At 42.4% G+C, this 18,073-nt stretch overlaps 1 protein-coding gene across 1 annotated transcript; it reads left to right on the forward strand.

Moving 5' to 3' along the window:
- Window positions 1-78: 78 nt before the first annotated feature.
- VPS29 (VPS29 retromer complex component) lies at window positions 79-17,489 on the forward strand. The gene is made up of 4 exons (XM_082245923.1): window positions 79-235; window positions 10,033-10,224; window positions 11,409-11,644; window positions 17,310-17,489. Exons 1-4 carry the CDS (start codon window positions 233-235, stop codon window positions 17,425-17,427), a joined length of 549 nt encoding a protein of 182 aa, XP_082102049.1. The 5' UTR covers window positions 79-232; the 3' UTR covers window positions 17,428-17,489.
- The last annotated feature ends 584 nt before the right edge of the window (window positions 17,490-18,073 follow it).

Below are 18,073 nucleotides of genomic sequence, written 5' to 3' on the forward strand. Positions count from 1 at the left end.
ACGTCACGCTTCATTCGTTCCTTTTTTTCATGTGACGTTTTATTAATTTGGGCCTATCTGGCGCTCCGTAGAAAATTCCTTAATAGCCTGTTCGCTGATTGGTTGTGGTAGCTGATTGCTCATTTGCTGTTCTTGTCGCCATCTTGTGATTGGAAGAGGCCTCTCTTTCCCCATTGGTCACCGCGTTTGTTCTTGCGGCATCCAGTGTGATTGCACGGCTCCGGGTTGCAGGATGGTAAGATCCCGGATACCCAGGGAAGGGACGGGGCATGGCCCGCTGCTCCGCTCTGTTATTACAGCGGGGCTTTTCAGGGGTGTGCAGTGTATAGTCCGGCAAAGGAGGTCCGCTTTGCGGCTACGGAGTGACTTAGGCCTGGGCTGTAGAGATGGGTGGTGCTGTCATATGATCTCAGTCACACTCATTGAATGGTCCCCGCAGGAAGTCAGCCGTTCATGTGCGATTGATCGAGTCTTATCCATATTCACCAACACTGGGAGCTCATCTGCTGGGCAACATTGGTGGGGGGTACACTGTGGGCAGCCAGGGACATTGAAGAACTGACCCCTGAATACAGACTGCTGTAAGAAGATAGGAACCACTACTGCTTCCTGTCTGTGAACAAGACCTCAGTTTAGGCAGGAAATGGACTCTTCCCAACAGAGGCGTTACTAGAACATTTAGGGCCCCCCCCCCTTTCCATCCGAGCCCTGGGCTTCCAGTTCTGGGAGAACCCTCCCAGCACCCTGCCTCCCGCGTGCCCCCTGGGGTGCGCATCCTACGCTCTGTGACTGCTGATCAGGGTAAATGGCCAATCACAGCGGCTCTCTACCATGTGATCAGCTGATCATAGGTAAACAGACTTGCCAGTTACCGGTAGTCCTTTTCTCCCACGCTGTTTCTGTGTGAAGAAAGGAGAGCTGTTAACTGACAAGACTTCAGTACATTGTGTACACTCATCATCAGTGTCCATCAATGCCGTCTATCAATACGCTTTATCAGTGCCTATCAATGCAATTTATCAGTGAACCCTATCAGGGCCCATCAATGTTGTTTATTAGTGTCCATCAATGTGGTTTATCGGTGCTGCCGATCCGAGCCCATCGGTGCTGCCGATCCGAGCCCATTGGTGCAGCCTATCCGTGCCTCCTCAGCAGAACTTTGAGCTGACAGTTTCTTTATCATACAGCTCAGAGCCTGCACTGACGTTCTCCCTCCTTCCTCGCACAGATAAGAGAGGAGAGAACCAATCGCTCCTTCTCCCTCCCCCTCCTGCACGTGCACTGCTTAAGTGTGAAGACCAGCAGCTGAATGGTCAAATTCAGCTGCTTATCATCACACTTCCTGCGGTGCACACAGGAGAAGAGGGGCGGGAGGAGGAGGAGCAGATCAGCTTTCTCCTTTCCCATCTATGCGAGGAAGGAGGGGGGAACTCTCAGCGCAGGCTCTAAGCTGTATGCTTTGCCCTGGAGCCAGCAGCCCCGCTGGGGCCCTCCAGCAGTTGTAGAACGCCAGGGCCCGGTCCCGAATGCGACACTGGTAGTTCTGCCACTGCTTTCCACACTGCAAGGGTTTAAAGCCCATTGAGTCCAGGGGGAGGAGGGCTAAGATGTAATACTTATCTCACTCATTATACTGAGAGGTTCCCTTCATCTGTGCCCCCCATCTCATAAAGGTCCGTCTCTAAGGCCCCATTCACATGAACGTGGGTTTTTTTTCACCTGTTCATTTGAAGGAGCTGCCCTACCCTTGACTCTCGTGCCAAAGAAGCGACTGTACCTTTTCGGCCGCTGAGCTTCATGTGTTTTTTTACTGTGTATCTTGATGTGTGCAAAAACAATGCTGGCCTCATTTGGGGTGGCATTAACAATGACTGTCTCTGAAAGTGTGATGTGTTTTTGCTAGGGATGCACCGAAATGAAAATTTTGGGCCGAAACCGAAAATGCAGGATGCCCTTGGCCGAAAACCGAAACCGAAAATGACTTTTTCCCCCAAAAAAATTTGAAATGGATAGAACAGGGACATAAACCAAAAACAGGCAGCGACGTACACCTAAACCTGTCGCTGCCACCCTGTCACAGTATATGTACTGTGATGGGTTGGCAAGAGGTTAATTTAATTACCAATGGTATTTGTATTATGAGGCATGAGGGGTTAATGTATTGTCACTGCTGGTCACTCATCTATTAGTGACTGACCAGTGGCAGGTAATTGACCCCTTTGTGCTGCATTAGTGCAACCAGTGTTAATTAACACTGACACTGGTTGCACTAATGCAGCACAAAAGGGGTTAATTAACTGCCACTGGTCAGTCACTAATAGATGAGTGACCAGCAGTGACAATACATTAACCCCTCATGCCTCATAATACTAATAGCATTGGTAAGCTGCCTCAGCTCCCCTCCCCCCTCCCCCACTGCCTCAGCGTCCTCCTCCTCGGGTGTCCTCTCCTGCATTCAAAAGTCCCGCCTCTGGCCGGCGGCACCGCCTCTCAATGATGTCCCTACTACTCTGTGCATTATGAATGGACATACTAGGCGGGGGGCGGGGCGAGCGGCCGCTATAGAGAGAACTATTGTGATCCTTCACTGTCAGCTCCTCACGTCTATGTATGAATGAGAACTGAACTGAGCTGACACCGGGCGGGGGGGCGGGCGGAGCGGCCGCTATTAGCTGTGACTATGTGAGAGCTTCTCTTCCTTGTCAGCGGAGATACGTGCCTGTCAGGGAAGTGAAGCTCTCACATAGTCACAGCTAATAGCGGCCGCTCCGCCCGCCCCCCCGCCCGGTGTCAGCTCAGTTCAGTTCTCATTCATACATAGACGTGAGGAGCTGACAGTGAAGGATCACAATAGTTCTCTCTATAGCGGCCGCTCGCCCCGCCCCCCGCCTAGTATGTCCATTCATAATGCACAGAGTAGTAGGGACATTATTAAGAGGCGGACGGCCGGCCAGAGGCGGGACTTTTGAAACCTGCCCTGCGCTGCGCTGCGCCCTCCTCCTTCCCCACGGCGGCCATTTTTATTTTCGGCACTGTTAACCCATTATCGGCCGAAATGAGAGAGGCTCATTTTCGGCCGATAATTTCGGTGGCCGAAATTTCGGTGCATCCCTAGTTTTTGCACTATGTGCGTAGGGTAGAGCTGCACGATTCTGGCAAAAATGAGAATCACGATTTTTTTGCTTGGAATAAAGATCACGATTCACTCACGATTCTCAGCACCACGTATATTTATACATTTATTTATTTATTTTTTTAGGGATTACATTTTCTGCACATAACACTACCTTTTCAGCATTTTTACTTGTGAATTATCAATATAATAATAATTAATGAAATTATTATTTTCATTATATTATTTATTATTATTATATATATATATATATATATATATATATATATATATATATATATATATATATTACAATAAATAATATAATGAAAATAATAATTTCATTTATTATTATATTGATAATTCACAAGTGAAAATGCTGAAAAGGTAGTGTTATGTGCAGAAAATGTAATCCCTAAAAAAATAAATAAATGTATATTATAATGAAATGAAATATATATATATATATATATATATATATATATATATATATATATATATATAATATATATTTCATTCATTACAATATACATTTAATTATTTATTTTTTGGGTTTTCCCCTCTCTCCCCCCCTCCTCTGTCCTTGATTACCTCATGGAAAGCTCATCATGCCATAATTTTCTCGGACCCGTGAAGAAATAGGACCTCGTCACTTGCGGGGACAGAGCAGGCGGGGCTGAGGTGGGACGGAAGACACCGTCGCGTCATCTGCAGACTTGAATTGAGGAGGCGTGACGGAGGTGCGGCCTGCCGCATCATCTGCAGAGTGCTCAATGGAGGAGGCGTGACAGAGGTGCAGCCTGCCGCGTCATCTGCAGAGCACTGAATGGAGGAGGCGTGACGGAGGTGCGGCCTGCCTCGTCATCTGCAGAGCGCTGAATAGAGGAAGCGTGACGGAGGTGCGGCCCGCCGCGTCATAGAGGAGGCGTGACGGAGGTGCGGCCGTGAAATAACCCCACCCCCAGAATCGCCGATATTCGTGATGGAGATCGCATAGGGGGGTGGATCGAGATCGCGATCCCAGAACGATTAATCGTGCAGCTCTAGCGTAGGGCAGCCCATTCATCTGAATTGGCTGCTGCTACGCATGACAGATGTACCAAGAAAGCATCTGAACCCTTTTTGGCATTGGTTTTGATGCACACAAACACGTCACTGGCCACGTTTGGGGTGGTGTTAAAGGGTAACTACACTTTTGTGGGGGGAAAAAATTGCAAATAAAATAATCTCACGTATACAATTGCGTTAAGTCCTATTGTATTTTAATGTTGTTAAAAAAAATAACTTTCCTTTTTTAATCTACAGCCTAAGTTTCTGTAGAGTGCAATGCAGTATAGCATTCTGTACACAGATTGTGTGGTTGGCTCACTGATTTTCTCAGAAGTCTGCACTAAGAGATAAGTCAGATTTTAGGCATCCTCTGCAATACAAGTGTAATTTTTGGTGAGATATCCCCAAAGGGAAATGGCATCTAAAGTTATGCAGACCTTGATGCTTTCCTCATTAGATCCTTGCAGGTGCGGCAGCTGATTGATAATATAGACTCGCTCTCATACAGATTCACTTTGTACATGGACACAAACAGCTATTTCTTCTTAATCTCTAAAGGTAGGAATCTGCAAAAAAAGTTTATTTTCTTTGCAATGTACATAGATCACCCAGAAGGGAGGGTTTTTTTTTTTTTTTTTTTAAATCTGCGAGTACCGATAGGTTTGTGGTGCAATTTCCATCCATGCAAAATGAATGGGCGCAAATCGCACTGCAAATAATCCCATGCAATTTGAACAGGAATGCAGTGTGATTCCTATCTGAACCGCATGCGATTTCCCCACCGCTCCTGTGTGATAACAGGCCTGTCATAGTAATTTCAGCCTAGGATCACATAGGAGCGGTGCAGGAAACCGCATGTGATTCTTTGCAGTGAGATTTGCGCCAATTCATTTTGTAAGGACATAAACTGCTCCTAAAGTATCGGTTTTTGATATCGGGAGCATTTTCACAGGTACTATTGGAAATACTTTATCGGTTCATCCCTTTTTTTTTTTTTTTTTTTTTTTTTTTTTTTTTTTTTAGCAAAAGTGGAGTTACTCTTTAACTATGAATGTTTTTTTTGTGCTACATGCACAGGGCAACCAATTCATTTGAGGAGGCTGTCCTAGGCGCAACTAACTTGCCAAAGAAGCTCCTGCACAATTTTTGGTCGTGTTTTTTTGCATTGTATTTTTTGTACTACCTGTGAACATGTGTGAAAACGTGCAATTTTACGCACATTTACAGAATGTGTAGATGTGAAAGGAGCTTGAGATGTTCCAGCCAGTATTCACATCGATGATAATAAAGGACCAATAGCCTTGCAATGTATGTGTGGACGTTGACAGCTCGGAGAAGGGGGGGGGGGATGTAATATTACAGCCTGTTCCTCTACCCCTAGACTTAGTAAGCATCGAACGCTTGCAGTACAGGAAGGGGTGCTAACTGCAAGAGTATTTTGTTATCTCAGAGTTCTGCTTTAACCTGTAATTGCTATAAGACACTGAGGTTTAATAAGATTTCCTACAGCTCTCAACATGGGGATCTTCACTGGGTGCTTCATAATTACTGGCAGTACAAGTGTACCAGAACTGGTACCTAGTAATGTACAACACTGATCTTTAGCCAGTATCCAGTGATGTACAGTGCTGATATTTAACCAATACCGAATAATGTATGACCTTGATCCCTAACCTAATAACTGGTAATGTATAGCACTGAGCTCTGACAGTACTTGGTAATGTACAGACGTGATAATGTAAAGTGCTGATCTCTGATCAGTACCCAGTAATGTACATCACTGAGTCCTGACCAATAGCTGGTAATGTATAGCACTGAACTGTAACGAATACCTGGTAATGTTTGACACTGAGCCCTAATCAATACTCAGTAATGTACAACGTTTAGCTGTAACCTATACCCGGTAATATACGACTCTAACCAATACTCAGTAATTTACAGCATTGGGCTCTAACCAATGCCCGCTAATACACGACACTGAACCCTAGCCAAAGCTTAGTAATGTACAGTGCTGAGTTCTAACCAATACCTGGTAACGTACAGCACTGAGCTTTAACTGATGCACAGTAATGTATGGCGCGGCCCTTGATATTGTATTCAGCTCCTTATTACAATAGTGGTAAAAGTGTTTCCAGTCATAATAGACATATGGGAGCTGTCATTTCTTTACTTCTGAAAAGTGCAAGCTCTGTCATATTTATGCTTTCTTTGCTGTTAGGTAAGCAGTTAAAGTCAAGAGTCTTTTTTTTTATCCTGTATACTTGCGCTGAAAAAGGAAATAGATGACAACCTGGAGTTTGCACATTTAGACCCCTTTCACACGGTTATCCCATCTGCCCGTTTTTTCATCCGTCTACTGACGGATGAAAACGGGCAGAGGTTTATTTCTATGGACTAGAGCTGCGCGATTAATTGTTTAAAAAATCACACTTGATTCAACCCCCCCTCACGATCCTAATCTGGCATTTCCACGATTCATGTAAGTGCAGAGAAGTTCCGTGCTCACAGCTGTCAAAAAAAAAAAAAACAGCCAGCAAAGTTTATCACAACATTGCTCAACTGAGATAAAAAGAAAAATTGTATCTTTTTTGGTTCTTTTAGATCAAAGACTTCAGTCCGAAAATGAGAGCATTTTACCCACTTAAAGACTAATGCCTCGTACACACGCAACTATTATCGGCCGACCGATCGTCCGACTTTTGTCCAAAGTGGTGTTTTGTAGGTTGGAATGTGCCTAGACTGCACACAAATTTTCTCGGCCAACAAAAATCTACTTCAAAAGAGATGTCATGTGCTGGTTTACTTTCCGTGTGTTTTTTCTTCTCTGAGCATGCCCAGTCTTGCTCATCAGATTTTTGTCTGCCGAAATCTGTACTGACTGACGGAAAATCGCTGTTGTGTTGACGGTCAACAAAAATTTTATAGCCTGCACACCAGATTTATTTTAGGTCGAAAAGTCGGAGTCGGTTGTCGGAAGCATCATACTAACAAGCTGAAAATCGGCCGATCGGACGTTGGCCGAAAATTCCCGGCCAATAATCGATGCGTGTGTACGAGGCATTAGCCTTTTTCTGACACTTGCTGCTTGCAAGTTAAAATCAGTAGTTTTTGCTAGAAAATTACTTGGAACCCCCAAACATTATATAGATATTTTTAGCAGAGACCCTAGACAAGAATAAAATGGCAGTCGTTACAATATTTTGTCACACTGTTTTTTTGTGCAGCAGTCTTTCGAACGTAATCGTTTTGGGGAAAAAATACACTTCAGTGAATTAAAAAAAAAAAAAAAAACTAAACCGTAAAGTTAGCCCATGTTTTTTGGATAATGTGAAAAATGAGGTTACGCCGAGAAGAATCGTGATCTTTATTCTAAGAAAAAAAAAAATTGGGATTCTCATTTTATCCATATTTGTGCATCTCTACTATGGACAAACAGATGAATAAATTGGTGTCCCATTTAGTTCTATTTCTTTTAAACAGAGCAGCCAACGTTCAGATCAGTTGGAAAGGATGTACACGGGTGGCATCCATATACATCCATTCCATTTATGTCTTTTTTTAGGCAGGAAGCATTTTTTTGTTTATACAATTGTCACCTCTGATTGGTTTCTGCAACAACTGATGTAAAAATGTCCTAAATGTGTTCTCTTTACGCCCATAATGAGTGAATATATTTTTTGTGAGGCTTCATTCATCACGAAGAACAGTTCAATAGATATTATGGCAAAGTGCTGTCAGTATATCCACAGTATTCTTCATTTTTTTTTTTCTGCTTTTAAAGGAACTTCTTAAATCATATTCTTTCTTAACATCCCAAATCGTTTATTATTTTTTTTGTATTCATTTTCCTAATTTGTCACCCATTTTCTTTTGCTTTCTTTTATTTAACATCGCTCATGTTTCACCCTTTCATACTCCCTTGTCTGCAATCAACTCCTCCATAAGCCTGGGCACAGAGTAAGTTTACCTCTAATCATGCACTAACACTGCTGGGGTGTGATTGGACTCCTATGTATCTTTCTGTCTATACTTGAAATCGTAATCCTTTCCTATCACAACTTAGCCATCTAATAACACTTGCGTTCAGCTTCCAAAGCCCTTTGCAGCCAACTGATTTTCTCTAGAAAACTAGTAAAGAATACACTTTAAGTTTAATGCTTCATCGTTGTTGGATTATATGTACAAAAATGGTGCATCAGTAACTAAAGACAACCCTTAGTAGGTGCTTCATTGAATTTGGTCTTATTTGGATGATACATTTCATGTGTGTTGTTTTTTATGTTCACTGCTTTAATTGCTTTAATTAATTGCTGTTCTTTGTTTGTCATGTGACTAATTTGCATGTCTAGGGTGGAAGAAATCTGTATCAGATTTTCCCGTAGAGCAGGGGTCAGCAACCTTTTTCCACTTAGGGGCCGGATTCAATGTATGTGAGTGCATGGAGGGCTGCATTCACCTGCTAATAAATGAAGATAATAATTATAACAAAGTAGTAATAACCGTACAGGTTTACCTCACTTTAAGGTGCTTCAGTAATACAATGCCAGCTCAACCTGAGGGAACATGTGGCTGGGGATTTGGATTTTGCTGCACCTCCCCCATCCTGGCACCCAAGGGTGGCTGACGCCAGCCAGCATGGTCTGGAGATGGGGTGCCTAATGCCTAAAAAGGTCCCCCCCCCCCATAGCAGTGTCCTCTATCCCCCTTCACATCACTCCCATAGTGTCCTCTGCCCCCCTCCCCCAATAGCAGTGTCCTCTGCACCCTACCCCACACACAAACACACACACTGTGTAGGTAGTACTGTCCTACTTTACACAGGTGTACAGCAGAGCAGAGATTGGCCATATCACAGGGCTGGATGGGGGTGGGAACTGCTGAAGTTACTTTAAAGTAAAAGTTCACATAAACAGGCTGGTGATTGGTTGCTAGGATCACCCAGCAAACCAATCACCTGCTGTTCACTGTGAAACGTTAACTCCAGCAGTTCAAGCCCCCATCCAGCCCTGTAATACTAGCAGCTATCCAATGAGGAGGAAAACTGCGAAAATGTCCAGACCGGGTGCATGTGAATTCATCAGGGGCACTGACTGGCTCTGACTGGCTATGAGCGGCCTGGGGGCCGTAGGTTGCCGACCCCTGCCATTGGGTCTTGATATTTGAAGGCATTGATCTACAAGAGCTGTAAAATGACTAATAATATAAACCTAAATTTAAATCAATATGTACGTGACTGAAATAATAAAATGGCCCCTGTATTAATATACTTAATTTTTTTGTGTTTTATTATTTATTTTTTTTTTTTTTTTACTGTAAATTCTAAAGATGCATCCACTCCATGAGAGATATTTTGGCACTTTTCATCGCTTTTTCATTGACTGGTTTGCACCTTGGAATTGTAGAAGTCTAACCTTTTATGTGGCGCATTGATCCTTTTTTTTGTAGTAAATGTTGACTGTGTAGAGATCTTCAGGTTGGATTTTTCCCAATATTCTAAAAGGGTTTGTCCGCATTAGGGGCATGTTAAGCAGAATTCAAGGAACCACAGATAGGAGCAGGGGAGGTAAGTAAAGGCACCTCAGGGTGCTAACAATACAGCACAGGATTTAGTGTGGGGTCTGATTTTTAAATGTAGGTTAACTTTAATGTGCATGCTTACCATGTTCAAATTTTCATTTTTAAGCTTTCTTTAACTTGGTAGAGTATACAGTAAATTACAATTCTCATGCAATAAACATTATGAATGGATGCAGCTTTTAATAAACACTGTCTGCTTTTGAGTGTCATTATATAAATATCTTGCATTTTTTTATGTATTTGTGTCTAATTAATGATTTTTTTTTTTTTTTTTTCCTTTTTAACCTCTGTAGTTGGTCTTGGTATTAGGAGATCTACATATCCCACATCGATGTAATAGTTTGCCAGCAAAATTCAAAAAATTGCTTGTGCCTGGCAAGATCCAGCATATTTTATGCACTGGGAATCTCTGTACCAAGGAGAGCTATGACTACCTGAAGACACTGGCCGGGGATGTTCACATTGTCAGAGGAGACTTTGATGAGGTTCTCATTATTTATTTTAGACGTTTCTGTTTACATATGTTTTGACTAACATTTAGACCCTGTTCACACAGGGGTGACGCTACTTGCTGGGGCGACCTGTGAAGTCGCGGTGCACGCGACATGCACGGACTTCATATCATTGAAGTCAATGCAGGTCGCCTCCAGGTTGCCCCAAAGTAGTACAGGACCCTTTTTCTAAGTCGGAGCGTCTTGTGTCGCTCCTATTAGAACGGGTCCTGTGCTAATCAATGGCGAGCGACCCACCGCGACTTGACAGGCGACCAAGTCGCCTGACAAGTCGCGCTAGTGTGAATGGGGACTTAATGGCCATGCATGGGATGCGATTGGTATACAATCTCCTCATGTGGAATGCAGAGCTTTGCATCGGATGCAGTTGGATAATTCTCATCCAGTTTTCTGTGCATCTTTGCCTATAAAGCTAATATTGATGGTGGTAACTTAGGATCCCCATAGACAGTTTGATCCCACCCAACATCCCCCGAATAGTGAATCTGTGATTGTTGTAAAGGGGATTAAACTGGTTTTAAAGCGGTAGTAAAGTCTATGTAATAAAGGCAAGAAAAACGGGTCCCCTTGCAGGTTTAAGTCACAGTGTACTAGTATGCACTGCATTATGACAGACTTGCCTTCAAACTTATCCCTCCAGTGCTGCGCTGACACGGCTCTCCCTGGTCCCCAGTGGATTCCATCTTCACCTGCTCTTCTTTATGTGTTTTTGTATCTTCGCCCCCTTGATTGGCTGGTCCAAGGTGATGTCACTCCCGCTCATGCACACGGGAATCCCATCTTTGCTGCACACAGAGTGGGCTTTAAATGTGGTCTGAGCTGCACGTGTGTGGTTTTCACTTTACTACCACTTTAAGAGACTGTATTGTGCACCATAAAGCAACAACTAAAGATCCGTAGATAGACAGCAGACCTTCTCCAACCTCATAAAGACATGCTGTTTTAGTGATCTACAACCTTGCGCCCCCAACTCCCAGCCCACTCCCCGCAGTTGATTGCCTTAAATGCCTTCTACATTTTTCGTTTGCTTGCTTTAGGAAATGTCCCTTACATATAACCTGATATTTTTACCTTTAGCAACAGATTTTTTTTTTTTCCAAGTCGGAGTACATTAATCTACCTCTTTCCCTTTTTTTTTTAATTTTTTTCCTCCATAGAACCTAAACTACCCAGAACAAAAAGTGGTGACAGTTGGGCAGTTCAAAATCGGCTTAATCCATGGCCACCAGGTCATTCCTTGGGGTGATATGGCTAGCCTGGCACTATTGCAGCGGCAGCTTGATGTAGACATAATGGTTTCTGGACATACACAAAAATTTGAAGCCTTTGAGCATGAAAACAAATTTTACATTAACCCTGGATCTGCAACAGGAGCCTACAGTGCTCTAGAATGGTAAGTTATATCTTGCAAGCTTTGGTTTAGAAGGTAAATTTAAGATGATGTTTACTTACAGCGGACTTCTATATAAAAGAAACAGAGAAGTGGTGGCAAGGGAAACAGCTGCATTTCCATTACTTTGGTTTTGAGCCATTACCTTTTTTGTATTGTAAATTTTACAGCTGTGTTTAGGTTTTACCATGTTGCCAAGCCAACGCCACCCCATATCCAGATCTACTGGTCACGTGTACAATGCTTTTGCAGGCTCCTGTGGAAGAAAAAATAACATGCGTTTTTTTTTTTTTTTAAATTTCCTTCAAAAAATAATTTGTATAGTGAAGTTGGCATTTAAAACTCTGTGGCCTGTGGCCCTAATCTTCACTCTGTTTTAGAACCGTAGCTTATGGTTCTGAATGTGTTGGATAGCATGTCCTCTCTGCATTCTGTGGTTCCTCCTACAAATGCTTGCATTATTAGGTATCCAAACATCTGGAAGCCCCCATTCACATCGGTGAGATTTGACAGGTCAAGTCAAATCGCAGCCTGTTGTCGGCAATGGGAGAGTCCCAAACGGTGCAATGCCGACTTTGCGTGCCACGCCGGTTTCCAACAGTATGAAATAAAAAATACAACCGGCGCTCAATCAACTCCAATAAATATAGAAATCATAGGAATAAATTAAGCATACACATCTAAATTGATACTAGGCAAAATAGCAACAAATCAATATAAATAAAGGTGATGTGATGATGTGCACAGTGACAGTAGTGCCAATAAATCACAATAAAAAGCAATAATATATTGATAAAAATAGATGAAATGTCATAAAAATAACGAATATTAACCAATAAATACTGAATAATATCAGAAAGATGTGTTAAAGTGCACAGTGCATAAATATGTAACCACAATGACATGAGTGATGAAAAAAAATCACTGAGGAGAAATAAATGGGGAAAGTGAACTAAAAAGTGCTATAAATAGATCAGATCCAAAAAAGAATGGTCTGATCACACTGAAAATAATGGTGCACAGTAGAAATAATATTCAGTGATAAAAGGTGACAAATACTGAATAATAAAGATATAAATGATGAAGCTCAAAAAGACACACAAATAATTTTTTGGGTGAATATATCCTATAAAAAAGCGCTGCACAAACTGTTGGCGCTATATAAATCCTGTATAATAAAAAAACATAAATGGAGATAAAAAAAAACGTTAAAAAATGTTCATATAGAACCAAAAAAGTTCATAGAGTGCTGGTGAAGAGATATTGCCGGAAGTGCGGGAAACTAGTTAAGCTGTGGTGGTGAGCATAAATCCATAAATGAGTGAAATGGCCGCTCACCTCCAAAACACTTTTAATGAGCGTTTATACCAATAGGTAACAGGGTCTCCAATGTAGGAATAAAGGTCCATTGATGGTCCTTTTTAAGGCAAGCTCTTTAGGTCCTTTGGAAAGCCAGCATATATTTGGGGTTCTTTTTCTGTTGCAGAATAAATCTGGGGCCAATCACACACCTCCCTGATGGTATGGCATTGATCCTGACCAAATCTCCAACTCCATTTGCAGAAATGCAGTCCCAAACTTGCAAGGAACCTCCCCCATGCTTTGCTGTTGCCTGCAGACACTTACTTTTGTACCGCTCTCTCCAGGCCTTCGGCAAACAAACTGCCTCCTACAGCCAAATATTTCAAGTTTTAACTCCTCAGTCCAGAGCACCTGCTGCCATTTTTTTTCTGCACCCCAGTTCCTATGTTTTCATGCATAGTTGAGTCACTTAGCCTTGTTTCCACATCGGAGGTATGGCTTTTTGGCTGCAATTCTTCCATGAAGACCACTTCTGAACTGACTTCTCTGGACAGTAGATGGGTGTACCTGGGTCCCACTGGTTTCTGCCAGTTCTATGCTGATGGACATTTTCCGATGTCCAATGGAAGGAACAATGACGTATCTTTCATCTGCTGCATTAAAACAACTTGAAAGTTTATTTTATTTTTTAATTAAAATAATGTTCTACACACTTGCTCTGTGCAGTGCTTTTGTACAAAGCAGTTCTGATCCTTCTCTTCTGGGGTCCCCCCGCCAGTGCTCCAGGCTCCTCCTCCTCAGCAAATGCGCCCATACAAAGGCACTTTCTATGAAGGCACTCGTGTGAGCTCGCTCCTGAACTGCCCTGTCTACATCTATTAACACAGATTTGGCTGCTCAGCCCCACCCCCTGCTTCCTCATCACAGCATGTGCTATCAAATCTGTCCAGTGAGGAGGAAGACAGCATAGACAGAACGAGTATAAGGGGGGGGGATCCTACAGCCCCCCCTAAAAGTGATTGTAAAGTCTCGTTTAAAAATAAATGCCAACATGTTATACTTTCCTGCTCTGTGCAGTGATTGTGCACCGCAGCCCGGATCCTCCTTCTTGGATTCCTCTTTTGTGCTCCTGGCCCCTCCCTCCTGTTGAGTACCCCCACAGCAAGCAGCTTGCTGTGGGGGCACCCAAGCTGAGTCACAGCTCCATGTGTCCATTCAGACACGGAGCTGCGACCCGCCCCTTCTCTCTCCTGATTGGCTGGCTGACTTTGACAGCAGCGGTAGCCAATTGTGTTGTGCCGTGCTGCTGTCTTAGCCAATGAGGAGGAGAGTCCTGGGCAGCTGAGACTACTGCAAGAACGGTGGATAGAGATGGGCTGATGTAAGTATTAGGAGGCTGCTGCACACAGGGGTTTTTTTTTTTTTTGGTATAGTAATGCATTAAGGTAAAAACTAAGACTTTAGAACCTCTCCAAGTTTCCTTGGCCGACCACTGCATCCTACTGTCCTCAACGTTGCCCAATCAATGGTGTCCTCAATGCTGAGAAATACAGGCAGATACCTATCCATCATGCCATACCATCAAGGAGAGGTGTGATGGGCTCCAAATTTATTCTGCAACAGGACAACGACCCCAAACATACAGCCAATGTCATTAGGAACAGACTTCAGTGTAAAGAAGCACATGGAGTCTTGGAAGTGATGATTAATGCCTTATACACACGCATCGATTATTGGCCGGGAATTTTCGGCCAACGTCCGATCGGCCGATTTTCGGCTTGTTAGTATGATGCTTTCGACAACGGACTCCCAACTTTTCGGCCGAATAAAATCTGGTGTGCAGGCTATAAAATTTTTTTTGGCCGTCAACACAACGGCCAATTTTCTGTCAGTCAGTACAGATTTCGGCAGACAAAAATCTGATGAGCAGACTGGGCATGCTCAAAAAAGGAAAAAACACACGGAAAGTAAACCAGCACATGACATCACTTCTGAAGTTGATTTTTGTTGGCCGAGAAAATTCGTGTGCAGTCTAGGCACATTCCAACCAACAAAACACAACTCTGGACAAAAGTCGGCCGATCGGTCGGCCGATAATCGTTGTGTGTGTACGAGGCATTAGCCTGCACTGTCCTGATCTCAACATCAAGTCTGTCTGGGATTATGTGAAGAGAGAAGGATTTAAGGCAGCGTACATCCATAGAACATCTGTGGTTAGTTCTAAGAGATGTTTGGAACAACCTACCTGCTATTTATTTATATTTTTACAGCAAAAGTGCACATTTACAAGAAATGTATGTTCTCAAAATATAACTTTTATATTGCTGAGCTTAAAAAAATAAATAAATGAAGGTTACATATACAGGCAGAGTGGCTTTCTCACTTGTGTGATAATCTTCACATGTACAGACTACAGTCTGGTGTTTGAACTTGGGGTTTGATCTTTGTCTGATATACCTCTGCTGGTATGGCTTGCTTCTCAAAGTCATATTAAACCCAAAAGCAAACATTTTATTATATTGCAGCTTGTCAATTCTTAGATGGTTAGTCTTCTTCCTTCCTTTCTTCTTTCCCACCAGTAAGTCTGTCTTTCAAAAGAACAAGCTTTCCTGCAAACATATAAGTTAAGTGTTGAGACTAACCATTTAACACTGGCACGGGTGCTTCCAATGATCCACTTTTATTTATTCATTCAAAGCCTTTATCCCAAAAGGAAAGTTTGCTGTAAGTGCTTGTGTAAATGCAATGTGAGCTAGAATTTTGGCTTGTATTTGTTCTGGTAGTCCATCTAAGGCTAGGTTCACACCTATGTGGTTGGTGCCGCTGCGGGACCCATACAAATTCCTGTAGCTACAACCACCTGCACAGCGAGATGTGGGACCCGCAGGTGGGTGCCAGTAATCCTAATGCCACACTCCCCACACTGGAAATTGCACCCGGTTCCCATGCAGGCTGCAATTTCAAAAATAGTGCAGGGACTTCTTTCCTGCGTTTCGCAGGGAACAGCAGCCCATTCAAATGAATGGGCTCTTGTGCCTGCACAGCCATTCGGATATGAACCTAGCCTAATACTTGCCGCGCCTCCAACCCCCCCTGCTGTCTGAAAGTGCTCCTTCATCCAGAGTGGGGGGCACTCAAGTACAGGAAATGTTTTACGCTTTTGGGTTTATTACCGATTTAAAGAGGAGCTCAAGTAGTTATAACCAGAAAGCACAGGCATACTCTACGTTTTTGCACTGTTATTTCTGAGTTGGGGGTCTCCAAAAACTGCCCGAGTGCAGCATACTGTAGCTCAATGATTCAGTTTCATGCACTTCTGCTATTTTGTGAATAGAATAAGTCCACTCTAATTTCATTCCTGCGTGATATTTACAGTATGGCTGAGTTCACACTGGCATTAAAAGCAGGCGTTTGAGAGGGATTAAAAATGCCCCTCCAATCCCTATGCACAAGATACAATAGACAGCACATTGTGCTGTTCACAGCATGAAGTGTTAGCGTTTAGTCGCTTTAAAATTAAACCATGTCGAGTCAGGAGGTGTTTGAAGCCTTTCGACGCCTCCCATTTAAGTCTATGGTCATGCTTTGCAAATCCTCTGCCAGGCAGTTGCGGGGGTTAAGATTGGCTTATTCACTTTAACGGAATAGGCCTTTCTGCAGCAGTTTTAACGCGCCTTAATGTTCGCCAGATGCTTCAAAACTGCCCATAGGGTGTTTTAAGGAGCATTTTTAACTCCTCATTAACGCTTGTAAAACCAATTCCAAAGCTATAGGAGTGTTTATTAAGCGTTAGAAATTTAGTCCAGTGTGAACAAGCCCCAAGATACACTAAATCACTGATCTGAAACTTTATATCTCTGCCTTGAATTTAATACTGATCCACTGGCTTCCTTATTTCAGAGTTGCTGACCCAGAGCAAGTATGAAGATCAGAAAAGCCAATGTAAAGTTAGAAACACTTACCTATATCTGACCTAAAGAATTTAATCCAGTGAGCGTAATTTAGTAAGGGAATTGGGAATCTTTAGGCAATACATTTGACCACGTAAATGTGAAGCATTTGCTTTCAACACGCTTGGATAATGGAAGGGAATATTTACACAATTTATTATGTGAAGATTCTCAACTCCTTTTATTAAATCGGCCTCATTCTCTGGAAATTGAACCTCAACTTTTAGCCATGTGCAATCTGGGAAAATCCGAACTTTTATAAATGACTGAATATAAACATATTTATACTGCCCCTATATAAGGATAGTTGTTGGTGTTTGGTGTCATGGTAGTTTGCTTAATGTCTAAATGAATAAAGACAATTCTTTAGTTCTAGATGTAAAACGATTTATTTTTATCATTTTGATGTCTTACAGCAACATTATTCCTTCCTTCGTACTCATGGATATCCAGGCATCAACAGTAGTCACCTATGTGTACCAATTAATTGGAGATGATGTGAAAGTAGAGAGAATTGAGTACAAGAAGTCCTGAAATAAGTAGTTTGTTTTTATGGCCTTTACACTTCATTCCCATTTATTATTGAATCAGTCTTCACCTCCTAAGCAGTTTAAGCCTTGTTATTCCTACTTGCAATGTAATTTTGTTTTTCATTCTTTGCTGCTGTAGTTTTAATGTAAACAATATTATGATTGATTAGTTTACATGTCATGAAATAAGTGTGCCACATAAAAAATACTCTGTAAAAAGGAAAACCATTTGTAAATATAACATTAAAGTTACCATCCGATGATATGTTACCATTAAAAAAAAACACAAATTTAAAATGGAAAAACTTTTGTCTTCAGCTATATTCTTATGTTTCTTGTGAATTATTTACTTGGGTTTCATTAGATATACAGAGGGATATTTACTGAAACTGGAGAGTGCAAACTCTGGTGCAGCTCTGCATCAAAACCAATCGGCTTCCAGGTTTTAGCCTAGGTTCACACTGAGGCGGGTTTGAAATGGGCGCACCATTTCAAACTGGCATTTTCAGCCTGACTTTGGGGATGTTTTCACAGAAATATGTGCAGGTTCCTGCACAGATGTCTATTGAAATCACCCCCTGACGTCGCCAAACGTAGTGCAGAAACTACTTTTGGGAATCGGTGCAGTTGCCGCAAAGTCTGCATCACAC

This window comes from Pelophylax lessonae, assembly GCF_965119305.1.
Source record: "Pelophylax lessonae genome assembly, chromosome: 1".
NCBI classification, from domain to species: domain Eukaryota; kingdom Metazoa; phylum Chordata; class Amphibia; order Anura; family Ranidae; genus Pelophylax; species Pelophylax lessonae.

Bases quoted from the DNA above. Each gene is read 5' to 3' on its own strand.
- VPS29 (XM_082245923.1), top strand. The intron at 10,225-11,408 runs GTTCTCATTATT...TTTCCTCCATAG, and splicing joins TCAGAGGAGACTTTGATGAG to AACCTAAACTACCCAGAACA. The intron at 11,645-17,309 runs GTAAGTTATATC...GATGTCTTACAG, and splicing joins GCCTACAGTGCTCTAGAATG to CAACATTATTCCTTCCTTCG.